At 48.1% G+C, this 24,498-nt stretch overlaps 1 protein-coding gene across 7 annotated transcripts in view; it reads right to left on the bottom strand.

Moving 5' to 3' along the window:
- Window positions 1-24,498, bottom strand: part of tnrc18 (trinucleotide repeat containing 18) — a 67,845-nt gene that overhangs the window by 22,881 nt on the left and 20,466 nt on the right. For 4 of the 7 annotated variants that reach the window (XM_048246720.1, XM_048246723.1, XM_048246726.1 and 1 more), the window contains exons 4-16: window positions 16,487-16,591; window positions 13,640-15,760; window positions 11,346-11,448; window positions 9,303-9,508; window positions 8,410-8,556; window positions 7,695-7,885; window positions 6,485-6,926; window positions 4,084-5,157; window positions 3,179-3,327; window positions 2,436-2,569; window positions 1,962-2,138; window positions 1,002-1,176; window positions 332-734 (exon numbers count right to left, since the gene is read on the bottom strand). In XM_048246720.1, coding sequence (XP_048102677.1) covers window positions 332-734; window positions 1,002-1,176; window positions 1,962-2,138; window positions 2,436-2,569; window positions 3,179-3,327; window positions 4,084-5,157; window positions 6,485-6,926; window positions 7,695-7,885; window positions 8,410-8,556; window positions 9,303-9,508; window positions 11,346-11,448; window positions 13,640-15,760; window positions 16,487-16,591 — 5,427 coding nt within the window. The remainder of the gene's footprint in view (window positions 1-331; window positions 735-1,001; window positions 1,177-1,961; window positions 2,139-2,435; window positions 2,570-3,178; window positions 3,328-4,083; window positions 5,158-6,484; window positions 6,927-7,694; window positions 7,886-8,409; window positions 8,557-9,302; window positions 9,509-11,345; window positions 11,449-13,639; window positions 15,761-16,486; window positions 16,592-24,498) is intronic. The other 3 variants (XM_048246725.1, XM_048246722.1, XM_048246724.1) reach the window with 3 other exon arrangements.

Raw genomic sequence — 24,498 nt, 5'->3', positions numbered from 1 at the left:
ATCTCAATTAAAATTGACATCATGCCATGCCTAACCCATCCCACAACCTTCATTATCACACAACATCCAGGAGTCCAATTAGCACAGCCGCTATGGTAATCAATGGCACCTCCTAATAACCAGCCATTCTTATTACTGCACTACAGTGTCCACATAAAACTATAATGACTCACATGTCATTTGAATGCAGAGCACTCACTGAGAGAGTAAACCAGGGCCTGCACAAGATGGCTGATTTCAAGCTAGTCACTGCTGGCTAAGATCTGGACATGAGGACTCATCTCCAAGAACCGGCCCGGCAGGTTTTGTGTCCAGCGGTCGGCATACTTACTGTTGGAGTAGCTGCTGGCTTCGGATCTTGCCGGGGAGTAAGTCACCTTCCGCTGTGATCTTCCCTTGAGGCTCGCGTCAGGGTTTTTTGTTTTGCCGGCCATTTTGCTTTTACCTCCTTTGGACGAGGACTTGTGCACGAAGGTGCCAAGGTCTTTGGACAGGCCCGACTTGCTCGGCCGGCCTGCCCGGGAGTCGGCGTCCGAGAGAGTGGGCCGTTTGCTACCGCTGCCGCCACTTCCGCTGGCCCCGCTAGCCCTAGACTTCCCTGAGGGGGTGTCTGTAAACCTGCAGGAGGACTTGTTGAATTTACCCAGTTTAGTGAGCGACAAGGCCTTGTCCAGCTTGGTGGCCAGCTGCTCCTGCTCACTCACTCGGCCCTTTTTATGGGCCTTTTTAGGCACCTGTTCACAAAAGAAGACATAGAATACAGACACAATGTTATTTATAGAAATCAAAATGGGAACATGTGCTGCATTTCATTCCTATAAGAGGAGAACGGAAGAGAAATGAAGTAGGGAACAATAGAGAGAGAGAGAGAGAGAGAGATGGAGGTGTCGGAGGTTGAGGAGAAGACCTTCTCTTGAACTCTTGCATGTCCATGGTTGGACATTATGACCATCTACAAATGTTAAAATCTTTTTAAAAGAGTTTTTCTTCCGCACACTGACCTCATGGGAGTAACTGGACGAGGCTTCCGGGTCATTCCACCGCTTCTGCTTCCTCTTCCCCCGCGTGCCTCCGCTGTCCAGCTCCTCGTCTTCATCCCGACTGGACGCACGAAACCGCTTCCTCAGAACTTCCCCGCTTTCAGAGTCCTCAGAGTAGTGCAGTCCCCTGCCTGTCCTGTGATGGCAAAAAAAAACTTAGCGGTTTGGCCTACACTCTCACACAACCCTCTTGTGGCCGACCCGGGTCATTTCCCGATCCCATCCCATCCATCCATCCATCCATCCATCCATCTATCCATCATTCCCTTCCTGTCACTCATCCTGTCGCATTAAAAGGCATAAAATCCCCACAAAATATTCAAAAAACACAAATATACATATACAGGCAATGAGAAATACAACTAAGCAGAAATGCCTTTCCACTTCTCACAAATCCCAACATAGACCCAGCCAAGCACTATCAGGCGTGGTTTGATGTAAATGATAAAACCAGACATAGATAAGGTTGCTTAAATAGCACTTGTAGGCACTGCACTGAGAGGGTTTTTTTCCCGCCCAGATTTAGAGATTGACTTTTGCAGTTAGGAACCGCAAGGTATGAATGTGCTCTTTGATGTTCCATCTTGCACAGCTCAACAAGCGCAGCCTAATATTGCTAGCAGTGCAAAAGCTCATTGGATTCCATCTCCAAGAGCCTGGTGGTAGCAGGCGCACTGGAGAGTCAAGAGCTTATCTCTTTCCAATCCTCACTCTGCGGAAGATCTGTCTTTGTACATGTTGCCATTTGCCAAATGCCCAAAGTAGATAGTTTATTCATCTAGCAGACACTTTCATCCAAAGCAACTTATACCACAGGCATACATCAGTATGCTTAGTATGCTCGAGCTGAGGGGGTACAACGGACATGGACAGTGGTAATAAATGTCACAGGCAGTCCAGAGGTCAAGAGGACACACTCACTTTGTGCACTTGGCGTCCGGTTTGCTGGTAGTCCTCTGAGGCGAGAGCGCACAGAGGCCGTGTTTGCGCTTGCGTGGCCGCCCCGGCCCCCGTCTGCCCAGGCTCCTGTTGGCCTCCTCCTGCTGCTGCTGCTGCTGGAGCAGCTGCTGCTGCTGCTGGTGCTTCTCCCTAAAAACCCCACAAAACACAACGCACAATCCAGATCAGTTTACACATACCACAAAACACAGTTGGCTTATGTGTGTTCAGCTGCACACATGCTTTAGTTCAGCTTTGGGGGGGGGGGGTTCATAGAGAGATTGTTTGGAAACCCATCTATTAGTTATGTGATTAGTTATGGTCAAATTCTGCAATGTGGTCAAATAGGTAGTGTTTCCTTCAAATGCTCTTTGATGGCTGAACATGAGGGTAACTGTGAAATTCAAGTGGCCCAAAGACTGCTGGGCAATGCAGGAGAGGTCAGGGGTAACTCACTGGCTGTCCTTCCACCTCTGCAGCTTGCCCAGCTCCCGCTGCTTGTCCTTGTACCTCTTCTGCAGCTCAGCCAGCCGGATGCGGTACTCCACCTCCATGGCATCAATCGCCTCCAGCGAGGCCTTGGAGAACATCTAAAGGAGAGAGAGAGAGAGAGAGAGAGTTAGGAACACTTAAGAGTGGCGTCTTGTTCATTACAGGCACTGTTTTCTCAGCATTTTCTCAACACACCAAGGCAGGGATGACAAGCCATTTTCTTACTAACAAGAGGTGAGGAATGCGACAGATTTCAAATCTGACTTAGATCGGCAAGGCACCATTCTAGCTTTATTTTCAAAAAAGAAAAAAGAAAATCATCCTTTCAGCAGCTGGTGAAGCAGTCAACAGGGGCACCCGAAAGAGCCTCAAATTGCCTGTTCCAGCCATTTTCACAAATGTGCGCAATGACTCCATTCGGCAGGGGGGTCACCCGTCTCCTCTGTGAGTGCCCTTTTTAAGACAAACAGCCATACGCACAGCCATGTACTTAGACACGCTTGCAGAGATAACAGAACCCCTCTGTGCATTTTAAAGAGCTTTATAGTCTATCTTTGAAGGAAAAAACAACCTCAAAAGGACAGCATTTAAAACACATCAACAAACATTAGGATAACAATGACAGGAGATTTTCGACGAGGGTGTGTGTGTGTGTCTGTGTGTGTGTGTGTGTGTGTGTGTGTGTGTACGAAAGAGGGAGTCATTACTGGCTCATCCTTCTTTTGCCTCCAGCTGTACTGCTTGTTTGGGTCGAGTTCTCGGGGCAGTTGGATGTGAGACTGGCTCTCGATGGCCTCCAGAAGAATCTGCCTGCTGGCCTCGAGGAGACTGTCCAGGCCGCAGAAGTCCAGGCCTGCTGCAACACAAAGAACCAGACGATCAATACGCAACACTAATTGCAGCCAGGCAGCCAAAGACGCGGGGCCCATAGGCGTATCTAAAGGCTCTCCTGTGGAGTGACACTGCCATAAATACAGGCCTGTGCTGCGCCTCAGACACTTAAATAGATTAAGAATGTAGAGGAGGAAAGGGGAGAAAGGGAGGGAGAGAGAGAGAGAGAGAGAGAGATGTGTGGCAGCACAGTTGCCTTCTCTTTAAATCTCCTTATTTCTCTAAGAGCTACATGAAGGGTGCTGCACGCACAATGAGGGCGCGTCACCCGCATGCTGTTCATCACTGCGTGTGCTCTCTCTCTCTCTCTCTCTCTCAACCTGCACACTTCAAACACTACAGGAGCCGAAGTGATCTGTATTAGGAGTCCCTAATCTAGTTACCAATATATACCAACTACTACATGGACACTCCACACAAGGCTATGTATATAGAATGCTATGTAGTTTATTCATAAAAACTGACTATTTATTCTACATGTGGCTACAGTATCATATGAGTCTTACAATATTTATATACACAGAGTGCACTAGTGCTACTCTACTCATCCAGTACTCTTCATCCAACACTATTTATTCAAAACAATTTGTCCCCTAGAGAGTAAATGGTACATGACAATATAATGACAATATAATAATAATAATAATAATAATAATAATAATAATAAGAGAAGCAATTGAGGCCATGGTGCTGCTGGGGGTGCTGGCGGTGGGAAACTTACACTGCGCTGCGTCGTCCTGCCGCCGTTCCATCTCCAACTCGGCCAGCTGGCTGAGCAGGGTCATGCCCTCCAGGGCTGACGACTCCAGAGAGGAGATGCCAGCACTGCGGTCAGCTGCCAGAACGGACAGGGAGCCGGCCTGCGGCAACTCGCTGGCGGCCAGCAGGGCGATCATGCCCGCCATGGGGTCCTCGGGCAGGATGGTGAGGACAGGGGCACCGGCCGGGAGGGGGAGGGCTGAATGCAGGGGCACGGGAGAGGGGTGCGTGGGGAACAGATTGTCGGATTGCGGGGCCTCGTCGTCTGGACACGCCGACGCGGAGGAAGCGGACGCAGACACGGGCTCCTGTGGCTCACGGCCCGCGCTGAGCTGCTCTGGTGTGGGGGCGGCCTGTTCGGACGGACGGACCGGCTCGGTCTCCTGAGGACGGGCCTCAGGTGGGCCCACAGAGGGCTGGAAGGACGAGTCCGCCAGCCTGATGTACCTCTCCGGAACCTCCACCTTGGGCCTGCCATCTGGGAGCGGGGCCTCTGGGATGGAATACGGTGGGGTGCAACCATACGACGAGGACACCGCCACTTCCACTTTAATGCCTCCGCCAGATGCTTCCTTGCTGCCTTCCATGCGCTCGTCCAGTCTGGGTCGATCCTGGACCTCCAGGCCCGCCGGGCCTATGGCGTCCTCCATGCAGACGGCTGCTGAGGCCACTTCTGCGTCCCTGGAGTGGCGCAGGGCCCCCAGGCCCTCCTGGCTCAGGCCCTCCTTGCAGTCCTCCAGCTGGGGCTCCTGCTTGGGGGAGGGGACGCCGCTCTTCCTCTCCGGCGTCTCCGGCTCTCGGGAGGCCTGCAGCGGCTCCACCACCACCGGAGAGCACAGGTGCCGGGGTTTGACGTCGGCCGAGGCCACAGCCGCGGCGGCGGCGGAGGATGCCAGGCACTCCGAGGGCTCGGTTGGTAGAGGCACGTCCGGGGCCAGGCCATCGGCGTCCGCGGCTGCTGCCGGCTGGAGGAGGTAGGGGTAGTGGCTGGCGAACGGAGCGGCTAGGGGCTGGTACGGATAGCCGGGAGGAAGTTCTGGGAAGAGAGGAAGGAAGAAGAGAGGGTTAAATGAGAGAGAGAGAGATAGAGATAGAGATAGAGAGAGAGAGAGAGAGAGAGAGAGAAAGAAAGAGAGAGACTGAGGGGCTCGGAGTGCTTATGTAGAGCGGCAGACACCAGAGAGCTTAGGTCCCTGTGACAAAGTGACTTAGTGATTAATCGCCCATGTGCACTTCAGGACTGAGGCTTTATGAAAGTTTCATGAGCCAAGTGGCCTCAGTGATGGCATCCCAAATGCCCAAGAAAACACACACACACACTTTTCACTTTCATGCACATTCGCTCAAGAGTCCTTCCACACACACTAAGAGAAGCAACATAAACAAGATCACAGATATAAAGTTATTCATCTCTATTCTGACACAGTACCATTTATCCTTTTTTTTACCACTCACAAATCACACAGAGAGAGAGAGAGAGAGAGAGAGAGAGAGAGAGAGAGAGAGAGAGAGAGAAAAAAAAGAAAGAAAGAAAGAAAGAAAGAAAGAAAGAGAGAAAAAGAGAGAAAGAGCCAGAGAGTGCAAGAGAGCGAGAACCGTCAGGGGACTAGTGGCAAAAACTGCTGCTTTGGTAAGAAGTCTCTATCGCAAGCAAGCAAAGTGGCAGCTGGTAATCCCAGATGTGTGGGACTATTTGCAGCCTCCTCATTAAGGCAGCCCAGCCCAGCCCAGCATGCTTTGACATGAAGAATGGGCATCTAAGCCTCCGCGCCTGCTGTCCTGCACAGATCCCCAGGCCCCTGCCCAACATGCTCTTCAAATTTGTTACCGGAAGATCAATAGCCAGGGCTGCAACAATGACTGCTTCTGATGTGCTCTGTAGTTTTAATTACAAGCTATATGCAGATTCATACCACCGTTAATTAAAAAGCTACATGCATGCAAAACATATGCATCAATCATGGACTTTGATGGTAATAATTAATATAATAATAATAATTCAAGTACAATAACTCTGGCTTTCTGTTACACACACATTAGCAGCCGTTTTAGCTCCCAAAATCCACTTTCCACTCTTGTGGGCCTATGATGTTATGAGGATCCTGATGAACTGGTGCAAACTGCAAAGCATTAGCTACTCTTTCAGGGGTCCTGTAAAAAGACATTTACAGACTTAACAACCACCTATAGGGAAATTAACATATAGGCTCTTACCACCTTTAGTATTCATTATACATACCAAATGAAAGCCAAGCTCAGGCATATGAGAGAGAGATAAAAGAGAGAGAGAAAGAGTGAGTGTGTGTGTGTGTGTGTGTGTGTGTGTGTGTGTGTGTGTGTGTGTGTGTGTGTGTGTGGCTGACCTTGATACATGGACTGAAAGGGGGCTGAAGCCTGCTTCTGTAGCTCCAGTCCTTCCTTCTCAGCCACCTCCACAGACTCCTCTTTGGGCCGGATGGGCGAGGGGGGCGGTGGGGAGGCCAAGACCGGGCTGTGGGGGTGCGGGGCTGGGGTGGACGGGTGCGAGTAGGACTGCGGCGGGAACGGCTTCTCGGCCTTGAGGTGCTGCTGCTCCTCGGACTTGAGCGTCGTGACGGACGGGGACGGCAACGGGGCAATGGGCAGCGGCGTGAGGGCCTTGGTGTAGGACGAGGTGGACGGCGTCGGCGAGCGGTGCGGCGGCTTGCGAGGGTGCAGCGGCGGGGCGGAGACGGCCGAGAGGCCCGTCTTATGGGTCCCCTCACTGCCTCTCTTGTCCACTTTGTCCTCCATGTCGGCCCTTTGTTCGCTGGCCTTTAGCCTCTCCTGTGAGTGGAGAGAAAGCTGTGGTCAGGAGGTGCATGATGAGAGGCACCACAAGCACAGACACCCCCTGGAGATGGTCCCGAATACAACTAGCCGAGAAACTAGCAGGTGCCATTATTCACACAGATTTAGGCAACGACAACAAAAAGGCATATGACAACAAACGCACGGTTCGTCCCGACTGCTTCTCACAAGCTTCCGATATTCACTCCAAATGGCAAAAGCCCATCAAAGACACAGCTAGCAGCAGGGTGCCACCTTCAACATCTTTATGAACCCCCTACAGAGAGCATTTTAACAGACGTCTGGCACAGGTTATGGAAAGTAGTGCGAGTGTGTGTGTGTGTTTGTGTGTGTGTACACTGAATGGAAGGAGGACTGAGCCATCCAGACTCCGAATGAACGCAAGCTTTGCATTTTTCCTTCGTCTTCTCTGCATTTAGATGTACAGTAGTTGGCAAATGCTCATGTTTGCGGAGTTTCGTCCTGTCACTTTGCACAAACACGCATATTGCAAACACTGCAAACTCAGTAGAAATTGTGTGTTTGTCTGTCGCACAGTCTGTATGCACAGTGGTTTGAATGCACAGGGACTCGCCAAATATTTAATGACTGCACATACACCAAAAACCTCCGGTCTGATACCGTGTATTGTGGCAAATATTTGACTAGTAGTTACTGTACATAACCGTAATTAGAAGTCAGTCAAGTAGTAGTGAGTAAAATGAAATGAGTGCCAAATAAAAGATGTGCTGTGCGACTGCTCACCACGAACTGTGCGTTCCTCTGCATCTCCATGACCTGAGCGGCCTGCTGCTGGATCATGTAGAGCTCCTGCTGGCGCACGAGCTGCTGGTGGGAGAGCAGCTGGAGCTGGTGAGCGTGCTGCAGGGAGCTGCCCGCCGGAGGGTACAGCGCAGGCCACAGAGGGGGCGCGCGCTCCATCAACTCCTCCGCCGCCGCAGGGGGGGGGTAACAACAGGAGGAGGAGGTGAGGCTCAGGTATGTTCAGTATGGTGAGGAGTTTCTGCATGGGTGTGGTAGATCTTAAATAAATGTCCATTATTTACATGTTTCACAGTATGGAAAAGATTGCTTCTCTGGCTAGTATTGGCATTTTCACACATAATCCACAATGATAGAAACATACGTACAAGACATACAAATACAACTTATACATGGGCAGGACAACTACACAGCCCATATTTGCCTATATCAGAAAAGCCAATATACAGAAAAAAACAGGGGTAGTGCAAGTTACGAGTAGCGTGCATATGGATATGAAGAATGCAAATACTAATCCATATATAGAGGTTAAAGAAAGTATACATATTTTGACAAGACATTCATCTGAGACTCAGATATACGAATGTATATAAACCACAAGATAACATAACATTCCATTTCCAGCCCTTACCCACACACTTGTAGAGAAAAACAGACATGTCTAAAATGTCTCTCTAAAGGCCTGTGGGGAACCTACCATAATGGGAGAGATGCTCCGCAGGAATGACAATCAGCTGGCCAGACTGGGGATCGCGGGCAAACTGGTACGGTGCTGGGATGGAGCCCGGCATGGCAGGAGGGTAGCCAGAGGACAGGCCCTGGTGCATGGAGGGGGGTGGCAGGCCTGCATGGATCAAACAAACAAAAACGAAAACTACTGTTAGATGACCAGCACAGGACTCCTACGCAAAGCCTGGAGTTGATGGTCCATTTGCATCGCAACTGAAGTGGTTTTGGCAACTGCTCATAGCTGCCTTTGTAACGCCATAATGCCAACTCTGCACTTAAGTTGAACAGCTTTTTCTTCATCTATGCCAGGAATGGAAGGCCTTTTGAACTTGTGCTAGGCTAGGGGCATTCTTGTTTTGGGAGTACTGTCTAGACTGCAATCTCAGTGTCAGGGAATCGCAAAGGGAGCACATTGGTTTGTGCTGTTATTTTTGGATGAGGAACATGTACAGACCATGACTTTTTTTTTTTAGTTTTTTTTTTTTTTCTGTCTGGGGCAGAGAGTTAGGACATTCTTAGAAGCCGAGTTGGAACAGAACTGGCAGAAACACACCAGACAGGCCCACAGAGACGAATCAGAGGAAATTAAGCAGCCGTGTGACACTGCAAACACGGCAGAACCGCCGCGATCCCAATCTCAAGGAGAGGGGAATTACAGCACAGTGAAAACGGTGAGGCAAAAGCAAACCAAACCAAGCAAAACAAAAACAAACAAACAAACAAACAATCAATCAGACTGCAAAACACCACAACATTCTTTGGAAATAAAATAACCTTGAAGTGCCCCAGTACAGAAACACTAAACTTTAAATCACGACTTCGCTGGCACTGCGACACATTGAGAAGTGTCCGTGGTATTACCGTAAGGTGACCCCTGCAGCCAGACGGAGGGAGTGGCGGAGCGTGGCAGCCAGGGGTGCGAGGCCAGGTGGGAGCCCGGGTCGCCGGGCCAACGCCCCGTTCCAGCCAGGGCCGGCCCACCGGTCACCACCAGGTTAGGGTTGAGTCCACTGGCCGACACCATTGGGGGGTGCATCTGAGTGTACTCAGCCAGCTCCTTACTCTCCCTGCCGATGGAAAACCAAGAGAGAGAGGGAGAGAAAGGGGAAGGGAGGGAGAGGGAGAGAGAGAGAGAGAGAGACAGAGAGAGAGAAGGGGGTACAATTTAAAAAGCGGTTACACAGAATAATGAGGCTTTCTGTCATTTGTTCCCCTTTTTTCCAGGACAAATTAGACACAGACACCACAGCCCAGGATTCAAAGTCTGAAAAACTCAAAGTAAATAGATTTTTTTTTGCATAATGTAAGCATGCTTCGGCCTGGGAACAAGGCCAAAGTTCGCAGTACCGTGTAGCTGTCTGTGTAATTGCTACTCAAGCAATGTGAAAAAATCTCATGCTCCCTTTTGCCAGCTGACCACTGCTAATTACGCAGGTCCTTCATTAACAGTCACCCTGGTACTTTATTTCATATTTGAATTTTTTTAGAACAACTAGCATCTGGACCCTCGCTGTAGTAGCATTGCTTTTTAAGCGACTGTGGCATATAAAGGCATTACCAAGACATGGGGCACTAACTCTCGTTCACCCGGCCATTCATCCATCCAGGGTTATGCAGTGGGAGCAAAAACTGGAGGCTGATCCCCTGCTGGGAGAGCCAGTCTTTTTTATAAGCAGCAATTTCCACAGTGGGGAAGGCCAGGCTTTTTCTGCCACTCTAAATGAGTGCAACACTTTGAAAATAGACTCCCATGAGCATGGGGAAAGTACCCATAAATCCATCTGCTCCTTAAAGAAACCCACGCTGCGAGGGAGACCAATAAAAACATGCCCTGTTAAGCCAATGAGGAGCCATCAGAAGGAGTCGAGCGGCTTTTCTGAAGCAGAGCGGAAGTGCTCACAGCCTTCGGCAGTAAACTAAAAAACATTTTCATAACGAGGTGCAATTAATTATGTGCGCTCTCCGCCATTTTTACTCTTGGCTACCTCTGAAGGCAAGACGACATACTTAAATTAATTTCGGGGCAAAAATGATCTCCGTTTTTGGCAAGAACCACTACTGCTGCTGCTGCTGCTGCTGCTGGGATACAGGCCTCACAAGGCACTGTATACATCTCGTTTGGATCCTCTTTCGGAGCGCCTTCACTGGTAGCTTATGAGAACTGGGAGTTACTTTAATGAGTAACCTTCAAAAGGACAAACATCCTATCCTTTAACGGCTCTTATCGCCAGTTTCCACATAACTGCGGGGGGAGAAAAATCAATCTTGGCCACAGAACTGTGTGGTGCTGCTCCTCCCCATGTCTCTGTGAGAAGATTGGGTATAGACTTTCGGTTCCATTTTACCCAAATTTCACCCAGTGCAAGACAAAAATCCAAAATGCAACAGCAGACACAAAAGACTTCAAAGGCTTCCAGTACGAGATTACATTAATGAATACAAGAACGCAAAATAAATGATGCTGTATTACATTTTATGGCCTTCATCTAGCTACATGTTAATGGCCTTCATCTAGCTACAAGTTAATGGTTACAATGTCAAAAAGTAACATTCAGTAACTGAGTGGTAGAATTTCATAAAAATTAGATATAATGCATACTTGGTCTTACAGTGTTAGGTAGATAGACTTGAATTAGATATATACTGCCATTGTACAGACACCAATACAACAAAACTTGGTTTGCTACAACTGAGGGTGTACTTAGGATAAAAACATTAAAAAAACAGATAAATATAAGAATGTCTAAATAGTAATAAAGTACAGGTGATGTTAAGATAAATAAAATAAAAGAAGGATAAGACAGCATCTGTTGCCCATTTGAAATGTTATTGCACTTGTTATATATTATTGCGCTTGTTGATAACTGCGTTGTTGATGTTAATTGAGCATGTTAAACGTCTCACCTCAAAACCTTCTCCTGTTCTCGCTCGAGGCGGCCAGTTAGGAGCCGGTCGTCACGGTGACGTGTGCGTTCATCTCCTCGATCGTCCTCAGCGTGACCCGAGTCTGTGAGGGGGCACAGATAAAAGAGGTGAGGGGTCAGGTTTCAGATGGGGGCTGGTGGGGGTGGGGTAGGGTTTATGTTGGAAAGGCACAGGTGGTTTGCATGAAGCCTCAATTGTGAACTCTGGAATTCGCAGACCCATAAATCAAATTAATTTGGGAGAGCCATTCAAAGGAATGTCGTTACGGCAGACTCAACCTGCATTTTAAGCTCAATAACCTCAGACAAGATAACTATGCGTATATTACAGCGAGCACCTCTGTTCCAGAATTATCTAACACATAGCAGGCCACTGTAGCGTGTTATTCCATCTCTGGTGCCTTCTGTGTTCACTCCACTCTCAACAGGACTTCAAAAGGGGTCTGGACTGTGCCTGGGTGTCAGAATGTGTTTGCATTTCTCCGTGGGCATGGACGAGTCTAAAGATAGCCACAGCTCTTAGTGACAGAGCTTATCAGTCAATGGGCTGATTCAGTTTGCACAAGTCAAGTGGGATGAGTTAACACAACATGGACATTACCACCCCTCAACAAAAGCCGACGACAGGCACATCAAATTGACTGTACGGTTTCGTTGCTGGAGGGCTATGGTCAGTACAAAGCAAAATACGACTCAAACAGCAGTCTGCAATAACACTATAGCTCACTCTAATCCACTTTAAAATCAAATGCACATCCAGCAGCTGTTGTCGATACGATACGTGAAAAAATAAAATAAAAATGATGCGACTTGTACAACAATGGTCAATATTCTGTTTAAAGCCAGGAGGGTTCCATGCCAGCATTTCAAAATAGCCTGAAATAAATGTCACAGTGAGTGCAGGCTCCGGGTGGCTGGAGAGATGCACCCAGGTCCCCTCAGTCATTTTTACGAGTGTATTGAACCCTTCAGTATTGACAGCAGGCTGGAGGAGGAATACGCTCTTGGCAAACCTCAGAGGGCCACACGAGAGGAGCACTCCGATCGCGGTCATGCTCCCGAGCCAGAGGTTTTTCCCACTCGTTTCCAAGGTTACTGAAATCTAGTCCCGCAAAACGCTATCCGTCAGCCATCGGCGGAGGAGGAAAGGGAGGGGCATAAAAGGAGAACACCCAAAACAAACATGATCAGAACCACCCACACAAAAAAAGGCACCGTTCGCCATTTTTTTTTCTCTTCGGACACATTTATGATTTCAGAACGTCCCCGTGGTTCAAAAGGGGAGCTGGTGTTATTACTACAAACCCTGCGCACACAGAAGGAAATAAATTAATGCCTCTCCCCCTCGCTCAGTCAAGGCTGATTCTATTGCTTAGCAACAAACCTAAAGTCCTATTAGAATTCAGCTCTTGTTTGGAGCTTTTAGTTCTGCTCTGTAAATTACATTTATAATGCAGGCAGGAAGGCAGGCAGGCAGGCAGCATCTTAGTCAGAGAAAAGGCTTAGTATACTCTCTCACACACACACACACACACACACACACACACCTCCCTACACTGGCAGGCCCTACTGTAGGAAAAGCACACTGACAAGACCTTAGCCATCTCTTTTACATAAGGTCCCTGAAATGGCTTGGTAGTAAACAGGAGGGGAGGCTCTTAGGCTTGGGGTTTCTCTCCGCAACACAATAAAAGAAAAAAAAGGTCAAAAAAAAAAAAAAGCACACTCAAACAGGTGAATTGTTAAGATATGAAGAGAACTTTTTTTTGTTCCTAGTGAGAAGTCCACTGTTGAAATATTACGCAAAGCCATATGGACGTGTTTCCCGTTTACCAACAAAACTAGATGCGCGCGCAGCCATGGGGCAGAAGACACTTGGTGGCCGTCCACAACGTTATAAACTTAACCTAAATAGTCGGCTGCTGTAATCGGATTTTTTTGTATACCCCTGTTGTCTCAATGATAATAACATCTCATTTCAGACTATATTTCAAAGTTTGCCGTTCATTTGCATTATTAATATAACATCATATTTTGTCATTTTTGGCGAAGACATGCATTCCGTTAGGGATATTGAACATATTTAACATTCTCTAACCATCGTGATTTCGAATTGGTGCAGTTTTCAGCACAAAAACTAATTTTATTCTTTTGCTCTATGCTGTTCTATGGTGTTTTCTGCCTCTTGGATGCGCACGCATGTTTTCATGACGTTGCATAGAAATCCATGTATTGACTTGAGCTGGAAATGTAAAGCGACTAAATCAATCTTACTTTTGATGCCTCCTCCAGGGATGGTCCTCTCACGGTCCCCTGGTCCTGAGCTGGGTTTGCTGTTGTTGTCTCGCTGACGCGCCACAGCCACAGCGATGCCCACAGGCGGATGCCGGACCTCCACCTCCCCCTGAGTGCTGCCGCCGCCGCCCGCGTCTCTGCCAAAGGACTTGGCGCTGTCGGGTCTCTCCGGGTCCCTCTTCAGCTGCTTACCGGGCTGCTGCGGGGGAAGGTGCTGTACCTTGGACACGCCGCCGGGTCCAGGGCCGTGGCCATGGCCGTGCCCGTGGTTGTGGCTGTGGCCAGCCTCTAGCTTCATGCTCCCGAGCCCACCGAACGGGCTCCTGCCACCGCCAGAGGAGGCGGAGGAGGAGGAGGAGGAGGAAGAGGGGTGCCTGGCGCCGGGCTCGCCAGGGAAGTTTCCGCTGTACTTGATGAGACTCTGCATGGCCGACACCTCGCCCGCGGGGTGAGGGTCCGGCTGGAGGCCCTCGGGGCTGTTACTGCTGCCGGAGGGCCTGTGGTGGAGGCCGGAGGGGTCGAGGTACATTCGCTTGCCCCCGTCCTCGTCCCCTCCGCGGCCCACGTGTCCGTGGTGGGCAGCCAGAGCAGCCATGTGGCTGGTGGCGTAGTTGCCCATGTCAAAAGGTTTCCATTTGGGCTCAGCAGTCGCAAAGCCCTTCAGGGGATGTGGATCTGTGTGCATTGCAGCTGGGTCCATCCCCGCAAAGGGGTGCGCAGGCCGGGCAGTCCGCTCCCGCTCTCGTTCCCGCTCCTGGCTGCGGCTCTCTGCCTCCAGGTCCATTTTAATGGGGTGTCTGGACGGGGCGCTGGAGTAGTCCCGGACGTCGGGGCTGTGCCTGGATTTGCTCGTGCACATGTCGGCAGGAGGGGGTCGTTTTATGGCTAAACCGTTTGACCTTATGACAGAGCCTTCCTCCCTCAAGAGGTCTCTTTTGTAGTCGGAGTGAGGGGGGGACTCATTTCTAACCAAGGGCCGCCCGTGGTCAACATGAGTCCTGTCAACCAGTGGCACTGATCTGTAGGCTTCCCGGTCCCTCTCTCGTTCTCTTTCCCGCTCTCTTTCCCTGTCTTTCTCTCTTTCTCGCTCCCTCTCCCTCTCTCTCTCCCTGCTTTTGTCGTTTTTATTATCTCGAGCTTGCGAGGCAATCTGGATCGGTCCTTTCCTCTCGTCGTAAACCTCGACAGAAGGCACATACGTGGGAGCGATCACTCGGTGTTCCTTTCCTGGCTCCTTGGCGGCCGAGTAGAAGGGGTACAGGCCAGGCGGCATGTGGTGAGGGGGAGGGTAGGTGCCAGAAGACACCAGCCGGGGAGGCAGGTGGGACAGCGGGCTCTGCAGGGAGGGGGGGACGGCGTAAGACATGTGCAGGGGACCTCCGGGAGAGCCCGACACCGAGTCGCACCGCTTCTGTCGTTCCACGTGGCTCCCGAGGTGGTGGCTGGCGACGCTGGGTCGAGCGTTCTCGTCGTCACGGAGACCCCGGTCACGGTCGGGTTCTCCGCTGGCACACCGGGCCGAAGAACCGCCCTGCCCGCTGCCGCTTCCACCGCTCCTGCAGTTGCTGATCGACGACGTCTGCAGCGGATGCTTGGGTTTGGCGTCGGGCGCGCTCGGCCCAAATGGGTGCTGGTGGAAGGCCGGCCACACGTGCTCCATGCCGCCCTTTCCTAGCCGCTCTGACCCGGAGAGAGGGTGCCGCTCCCGGTCGTCCTCGGTCTTGACATCTTGCGTCAGGTCCACTACGCTGTGGGGGCGCTGCTCCTCCCTGGACCGGTCACGCTCCCGTTCTCTCTCCCGTTCTCTCTCCCGTTCCCGTTCCCGTTCCCTCTCACGTTCCCTCTCCCGTTCCCGTTCCCTCTCACGTTCCCGTTCCCTCTCCCGTTCCCGCCTATGCAGCGGGGTTCCCAACTCAATCTTGAAGGCCTTTTCCTTCCCCATTTCCCGCTCCCTCACAGGGTCCCTCAGGCTTTTGTGGGCAGGCAGAGGCTCCTTCTCCCTGGACAGGGAGCTGGGCATGTGGGCACCAGGGCTGCGGGAGAGGCTGGACTGGGAGTGCAAAGACTGTTGCCCCACGGGACTGGGCAGGTAGAAGCCTTCTGCAAGAGAACAAGACAGCATGATCAAAGCTAAGTCATTGGGCAACAGCACAGTCATTTGCAGCATCTTGGAAAGGAAAACATACACTGCCGTTCAAAAGTTTGGGTCACCATTTCCATTCCACTCCATTATAGACAGAATACCGGCTGAAAGCAGTTGCATTGTTTTTTTGATCAGGGCAGCAGTTTTCAGATTACATTATGTCCTTACATAATTGCAAAAGGGTTCTCCAATGTTTTCTCAGTTAAGGAGTTGCCCAGTAACTAAGCAAAAAAAAAATACCCAGTCGATTTTTGATTGAAAAGCTAGATGTCATTGCTGTTAGACTGTGCAGAAGGAACAACAGCAACAACCTGAAGTCAACTGTGTCTGTCTACTGTGTAGGAGGTAATGCTAGGACCTTTATAATCAGCTAACAGAGAAATAAAACCTACTAGAAATACTTCATTTATCAAACAAAAAAAGAAAGGGAAAAAAAACAACTCCCACACACACACAAAACCAAGACAACTGCCTACACATGCTCTTCACATGGACTGTTAAACACAAAGTGGTGGTTTTGTCTCTAAGCACTCAGTATAAACAAAAGCTTAGCGTTACATATCAGTGTGGGTGCTACCTGCACAGACTGGCAGATCAAGCATTCAGTTATAATCAATAGAGCACCTGACCCTTGATGGAAATCACGGTGCACATGAATGCTTCGGAGGAAAAAGATGGCAAACCTTTTTGTGAGTCGAAGAGTGCATGCTGGCCCAGCTGTGGGTGTTCCATATGGCCGACGGGAATGTAGGGGCTGGAGTACAAACTGCCAGGCAGATGTGAGTAACCTGCGGGGTAGAACGCAACATTTTGTCAGCCTTTTTTTTTTTTTTTTTTTTTAATTTTTAAATCACCATATTGCACTCTTCAACTCCATGTTTAACTGTGATTTTTATACAGATTATTTCTGCTCTTGTCTTTGGTCAGCTTTTATTTTTTTTTAACAAAACACTCACACACATCAAAACAACAGACTTCAAAAAATGTAATCTGGTATCGGTTCGTGAATCGCCTTTGGGCCAGCAGACTGCGTGGTGTGCTGCTGGAATCATAAAACTGAATTACGTTGTAGCAACTCAGGAAGGGGTCACATGACAGCTGGTCACCAGGGAGTGTCCACCCTAACATACTCAGTCATGAATTTTATCAAAGATTTCACCAATGACAATGAAACACAGCCATCTCAAGCACACACGCATGCTCATACTCGCTCAGTCAGAAACATTCCCTCTAAATATTCATTTTAACGAGTACCACAAATCATTCGAGGCACTTAAAGTTGCGGCCGTGATAGGGCAACGATAATGTCACCGCCTGACTATTAGCCGGCCGGGTTGGATTCCCGAACACGCCATTGCGAACCTCTATGACTTTACATAAGAGCGTCTGCTTAATACCAGTCAACTTTAACATTTCTGAGTTTCTTATTCTCAGTCCCCCAAACATGGAAATAATTGACATAGTCTTCTTTAGTTCCTTCTTTCTTATGTGTGTATGTTTCAGTGGAATCTGTTGCCCTGCAGGTGACCTATGCCTTCCCTGACATAACCCCCAGGCTCTAATTGGGTAGAAGGTTCAGCAGCCATCCAGCTGAAGCCGAGTCTTTGCACCCAGAGGGTGGGGTAGGGTGGGGCTATGACTGTTCTTATAGTGGCACACTGGAGGGAAATTGATGAGGGAGAGCAAGTGATAAACAGAAACAGCACACAGAGGAAGATTGAGAACCAGACAGGAATAGAAAAGAAAGAAGGAAAAAAAGGAGAGAGAGATTGGGGCCGAAAGGGAAGAGAGAGCCGGCCTGACCTGTTGGCGTATGGATTGAGAAACATTAGTGAAGGGGAGGGGAGGGAAACAGGGGGAGCAGTCACTCAGGCCTGAGGCGATGGCTGAACCCCCGTGACTCTTCCCTCCGAGCGAGGCGACGACTGACAAATGAAATGTTTGTTTTCAAAGCCACCGCCATCCCAAGCATGCAATTATTCAGAACACTCGCAGGCGTGTCAGACGAGTTTACCGGTTTTAGCAAAAAGGTCACAAGATGATGGTCACGACTCAGCTAGTGAATCCTCCCCTTTAAAGAGACACAAGAGTATTTCGGCGCTACAAACATCTCCCACAAAAACAACACAAACATACTGCAACAACACACCACCAATAGGACAGGTGTGCGTGGCTGCCTTTGTTTGTTCCGATGAAGGACCTTAGCAGGCTTACAAAACGCATTTAATGAGCCTGGAGTCCAAGAGCCAATTCAGCCCCAGGGCTGAGGGCATAATAAATGGGAAAGGTCAAACAGCCATCGCATCCCTCTGACTGCCATGATAATGGGCTCAAGTGCTGCGCCACTCCTTAAGGCTTCCATTCAACCCCTGCCATGGCCAGATCAGGCCAGGACAGAGGTTAATTTGAGTGGTTTGCAAAATAATTCAACCCTTCAAATAATCACAGTTTTCTTGTTTAAAAAAGATATCTAGACATAGCATTTTCTCAATCAGTGTTTGCATTATAAACCTTTTATCTTTTAGCGCATTTCTAGATGCTAAATAAGTTGCTTGTCTGTTGACATTAGAAATAAAAGCATTAAAAACTAAAATATCCTACTTAATAGCTGGACTGTGTTGCATCTTGCATCTGGGTGTTGTGATGCAACTTTAACTTTGTTTGAGTTGGTCCAGTGCTGCTCAATTGGACATAAACATAAAAATTACTTGGAATGTTTTCCTGTAGTTTCAGGAATATATTCCTGTATTTTCCTCACAATAATCTGCATCACTTTGTCACCTCAGTCTGTAATTTCTTCTGCCTGCCAGATGACCCTTGGACAGAGTGATTATTATGTCCTGAGAGAGATTTTGTTCTTATAATATCAACTGGTAGCACCTTATTACGGTATAAACAGCTATGATCAAATAAGGGGTACCTTTGTAGTATTTGTGAATTACTGAACTCAAAATCACTATGGGTTGAATATCCAAAATATTTTTGAAAATCATATCAAATATAAATGTTCACAACAATGCCGATTGTGCAAATATGTTTAAATATCTTTTCTAAATGTGAAAATGGTGATTAATTCCGAGCAACCAACTGCATTTGCAACCCACTGTATTTTACTGCTTGTAGCAAATAAATAATTCACATCGACAAACAGCATACAAGTGGGGGGGGAAAAAAACACCATAGTAAAATTCCATGGATACCATTTTAACATGAATATTTTAAGCTGCAATTGAACAGGCATCTTTAATCTTTTTCTTTATATGAAATAATACCGTGCTGAAGGCAATCGTCTTATTTGAGTGCATAGAGAGAGCGCCTCAAAACAACATGAGGGATTAGCTTCTGACAGCACAGGCAATTAAAATGTGAGTCGCATCAGCCAATATAGATTAGAGCTGGAGTCACGGGGCTGTCAATGAAAGGAAAGCACACCGGTGTTTAGAAAGATAATACAGCCAAGGTGCTGCGGGGTATCAAAGGTCAGGGGTCAAGGGTCACATGATCTTAATGACTGCCTCAGCATGAGCACTGAAAAAAGAATTGCCCTCAGGCACTTTTGGGGGCAGGGAGACTGGGCAGACAAAATAAAATAAAAAAGCCCATTCCATCTTTAAGGCAGCGTTCCTCATACGTACAGAGCCGGTACGAGAGAAAGAGAAGAGAGACCTTGGCCTTGACTAAAAGCAGACAAAGAGCAGCACAGTCACATTACTTTGCTATGCTATTCTCACAGTGCCATTCCGGAGGATTACTTATAAGAGGCTATGTCAGTGACCCCCCCCCTGATGAAAAAGTAAACCTTGGCGGTGTGGCAATAACAGGAACATGGGCCATAGTGGCTTTGCCCACACATGGGCTTTGGCATCATAATTTACGCTAGCAGCCGGGAAATCTACAAGCCAAGGATCGAGCTGGGAAGGCAACAGCCGTTGTTGCCAGCACACGGTCTCGCAAAGTAGCCATTTTTGGCGCACAACCTTCTACCCAGATAGTTACATCAACTGCCACTGTGGGCTTTTTTTGAAATATAGTACTCTGCTGATAAAAGATACGGTTGGGGAAAGGTACACCAGTTGCTAAGCAAGTTCTGGTCGAGCCACTAATAGACGCCTGGAGCCAACTCCGGTGGTTCATTGGAGCGGCCTTAATATAGAACTTCTAAGGCGATACGATCGCACTACGCGGTTGATGGCATTCTGACACCATTCCGACAGAGAACTGAGGACATCCTGCCCGTGTTTATGGAGAGGGTACAAAGGTGCCGTCCATTTCAGCTTCTTTTAGGGAGGACAAACATAGGCAAGAGTGTCAAAGATAATTGCAGTGGTCAAAACCAAAGAAAAGATAGACCAGGATTGCGCCTTCGCTTTATGGTCATCTCCATATTTGTTTGTTCTGATGTAAATACCAGCCACATACTCACTTCCCTGAGGAATAACTGGCCTTAGTTTCTGACTACGCGCCTTTCCGCATCCACACAGCGAGAGAGTGTCAGAGTCCACCCAGACTGATAAGAAAACCTCCGGGCTGTATAGTGGAACGAGGGAAAAAGAACATAATCCAGAGAACAGATTAAGGGGCTTAAACCCGGTGTGATTGTGAAAAGAAGGGCAGACATACAGTGTCTTTTCAAGCATAAGAATGATTTAACTTGGCCGTTTCTCAAGGGATCTATTACCGAGGACGGAAGAAGGTTACGCTTAAGTGGGGCATGGTAGTGTAGAATTTTTTTGCTCAAAGTGGAACAATCCAGGGAAAAAAAGAGAGACGCCATTAGCATTCAATTGGGGAGGGCCCTGTATCTGGGAATTCAACACACCATCCCCTGCCTGGATATTACCAAGGACCTCGAAGGCTCCTCTAAAAACTCCACTTTGCGCAAAAAAAAAAGTGGAGGGAAAAGGAAAAAGGAAAAAAAGAAAACTGACAGAGGGATGGAATGAGCTCTGCAGCGGAGGGGTGAGCAGGGGGTGGGTGGCGGTAGGGATTCAGAGGTGCATGCTCACGACATGATAAAGGTCAAGGGGTCGTGTGGAGGGAGGATAGCTGAGGGGGTGGGTGCGGGGTGGGCAGGGGGTGGGCCGGGATGAACTTTGACACGTCACACTTCATCAGTCAGACCTCACCTTCACTCTGCAGCAGCAGCACTGGGACTGGGACACACTGCACAGACACAGGGAGAAAGGCCACGTCCCACACAACACAACACATGCCTCTCGTCTGCATTCAACCTGGAAACCAAAGCCTTTTGTTTCTCCACAGACACAAACTATCCAAGTCCATTTTTACACATACACACACCAAGTCTAAATCAACCAAATCTTACCACTAAAAAACACACACACACACACACACACACACACACACACACACTCTTTCATTCACAGCCAGTGCTTGAAACCAGAGCCACGCATCCACTTCAGTATCAACAGGGTCTATCTGAACCAACACATCCATCAGGACAGTCCAGCCAGAGTGCTAGCCTTTCACTGGGGGCCAATGCGTGACAGGAGCGGGCAACAGGCACCGACACCAGCCAATCAATCAATCACAGGCCGGGGACACAAGCCCACAGGGCCTACGCCATTGGCTGACAGCACAGTCCAAAGGTGAACACTTAGGGCCATTAGTAGATCTGCTTACAGTCATTTAATAGCCAACAACTGACTCTGACTAACTGAAGAGGGGAAAAACCAACACTGTGGTTGTGATATAAAATCATTGGAACCATAAAAAGAGTCACACACCCACGTGCAAAAATAATCTTTAAATGTTTGGCACTGGTGTGGAGTATAAAAGATCAAAAAGACTAATAACATATCCTGGAGCACAGAGTTAGACTGCAGTTAAAGACTCTAGCCTTGGTCTGCTTGATCTGTGACCAGGCTAGCATGTGCCTGTTTTGCAGAGCAAAGCATTATCAACACACTCATGGAGATTGCCTCTTTTTAAAGTCAAATGCATCTTCTGGGGTTATCATGCACACAGAGGCGCTCCACAAGAGAGGGACTGAAGCGTCAACAAACTCAATCATGCGCTGGGGGTAACAATTCATGTTTATTAATTAAACTTTCAAAAGATAAATCTTTTGAGGCTGCATCCTCTTTTATTTCCACCGTACTTTACAATCTCCTTACGCAGCAGAGACGGGGGTTGGAAAAAAAAACCCCGCAAAAAACCACACACACACACACACACACACACACACACACACACACACGGGTACGCAACGAAGGACACACAAGAATTGTTTCTCCCTTCTCCTGCAAAAATAGCAGAATTCCACAGCTGCCACTTCTCGTTCTCTGTAGTTAATAGGGGGCAGGTGCACCCTTTAGAATAAACACGCATGTTCAAATATTTTCGCAGGCCGCAGAGAGACAGAGTACACTTCAATGTCAGCTATTCATCACATTTCTATGTAGGCAGAGCAACACAGACGCCGCGTGAGCCGTGCCAAGGCTTTAGACACAATTCATCGGCACTTTCCCTCTGGGGGGACGCAAAACAAAGCGCCGTGGGTACAAGGCCCTTCAGAAAGCCTAGTTAATAATCCACCCACAGTCCTGTCGTAGCTCCTCTGCTCCTTCTTCTCTTTTCTTGGGGTCTTTTCTCCCCCACCCCCCCTCGCCATTCTCTTGCTATCTTGCGCACAAACCCGTTTTGTTGCGCTCCGAATCAGAGGCGGCTCAAAATGGCAGTGCACTCCTTCATGACCTGGGGCATTATTCAGAGTTTGAACACATACAAAGATTACATTTGAAAAAAATAAATAAATACATTTAAAAAACAAAAAAAACTGGCTACTCGTTCAATACTAGAGAGACAAAGGCGCTTGATACTGAATGGAGAGGAAGTTTGGTTGACATGAGCACACACTACTACTTCATTTGTGGGGCTGTAAGTGGAGCTCAGAATAGATGCATATTATAAAATCATAGGCATCAGGTCAAATGATAACAGATCTGCTGGATCAGTGATCAGCTCTTATTCTACATTTTCCCTGTTATCAGAATGAGTTGTCTGACTGGAGGCTAGCCTTTTGGAAATTTGGCCCGATGCAACATCTAAGCCAAAACACTGTAGGACTGGCAGAGAGATGAGAATGTAAATAGTCTATCAACACTGTAATTGCAAGACATGCAGCAAGCACCAACATATAAATTCCTTCCCTTGACATTATGGCCTACAGGCATTTGCTGTAAAACCCCACCTTAAAAGCAGTATTTCTAAGAGTCTGGTTGGAACGAACTGCACTTTACTGCTGGCTGCTCTGATGGGTGAATACTAAAAACATTTTAAAAATTTGCTTCACAATATGACACGTTTACAGCAGCTATCGCTAAAAGCATTTGAGTACTCCCCTAACTACCCTATTTGGTACACTACGGAAGTAAATGAGTTACAACCATTCAAAAATAATGGCTTTTAAGATACCACATCGTTACAAACAGCATCTTATAACAGAAAATCGCTTTTCAAAATCAAAAAGGAGCACTACACTAAGTGCAAACTATTAGAAAAACATACTGGAATTAAAAATGGACCAACATGTTCCAGTCAAATGTACACTTAAGGGTAACATTGGGTCTGACTGAAAATATTGGTGTCAGATTTTACCTTACATTTTGTGCAAATGTAAGTCAACCCATATTAGCAATTATCTGTATCTTCTTTAAAAACACATACCTGCCAAACTTTATTTTTACCATCTCAACATTACTGCGACATGTAGTTACAACTTCAGCACTCTCTGTCTAATAATGAACAAAAGCCATTTTTAAGAGCGAAATTTATTACAAATGGCCTGTATGACAGATGTGGTCTGTCTGGCAATGAAATTGCTGGGCTAAAATTGACCATTTTTATTGCTCTCTGTACAGCCCTGACAGAAGGCTCATACAAATTTAGCTTATTGACTTCAAAATGGCAGAGAGGGAGGTGTGTGTTTGTAGTGTGTATGTGTGAGAGATGGGAGAGTAGGAGAGTAAGAGTGAGAGTAGGAGAGAGAGAGAGTGAGAGTAGGAGAGAGAGAGAGAGAGAGAGAGAGAAGGAGAGAGAGAGAGAGAGAGAGAGAGAGAAGGAGAGAGAGAGAGAGAGAGAAGGAGAGAGAAGGAGAGAGAGAGAGAGAGAGAGACAGAGACAGAGACAGAGAGAGACAGCGAGAGACACAGAGAGACAGAGAATGATCAAGTGTTGGACACAAAGTGATATTACACATTGCTAGACCCTTAGAGTCAGTTCACTTATTGAGCACACAAACCCCAGCCTTTATCCGCCTGCACAATATTCCAACTGCCCCAATTCCCAAGTCGATTCCTATTAACTCCCCCATACAAAAAGAAGACAGAAATCCCTTGACTATTTTGACAGAGCGTGTCAGCTTGCACAGTTTTGTTTCCCTTTTTGCCTTCTTTCCCCAAATCAACTCCACCATCCCATCGCCTCTCCCCAGCTCCAGCATTCATGTATCTGGCCTTTGCTTCAGTCCACTGAAGCATCAACAAATCTGATGGTTAAATTCAATACATTCATTCCCTCTCCATCAAGCCGAAGCCCTGCTCCACACCAACAGATCGTGTGCCATGTCAACCCCCCCTTAAGGCCATTGCACAGTCCTATTTCTCTTCCAATCCGATCAGAGTTTCACCGATTCTGAAACTTGTGTCATCAAAGTTTTTGGAACTCCAATTTC

Source organism: Alosa alosa, chromosome 6 (assembly GCF_017589495.1).
Source record: "Alosa alosa isolate M-15738 ecotype Scorff River chromosome 6, AALO_Geno_1.1, whole genome shotgun sequence".
Lineage (NCBI taxonomy): Eukaryota > Metazoa > Chordata > Actinopteri > Clupeiformes > Clupeidae > Alosa > Alosa alosa.
This window is presented reverse-complemented; position numbering and strand designations above follow the sequence as displayed.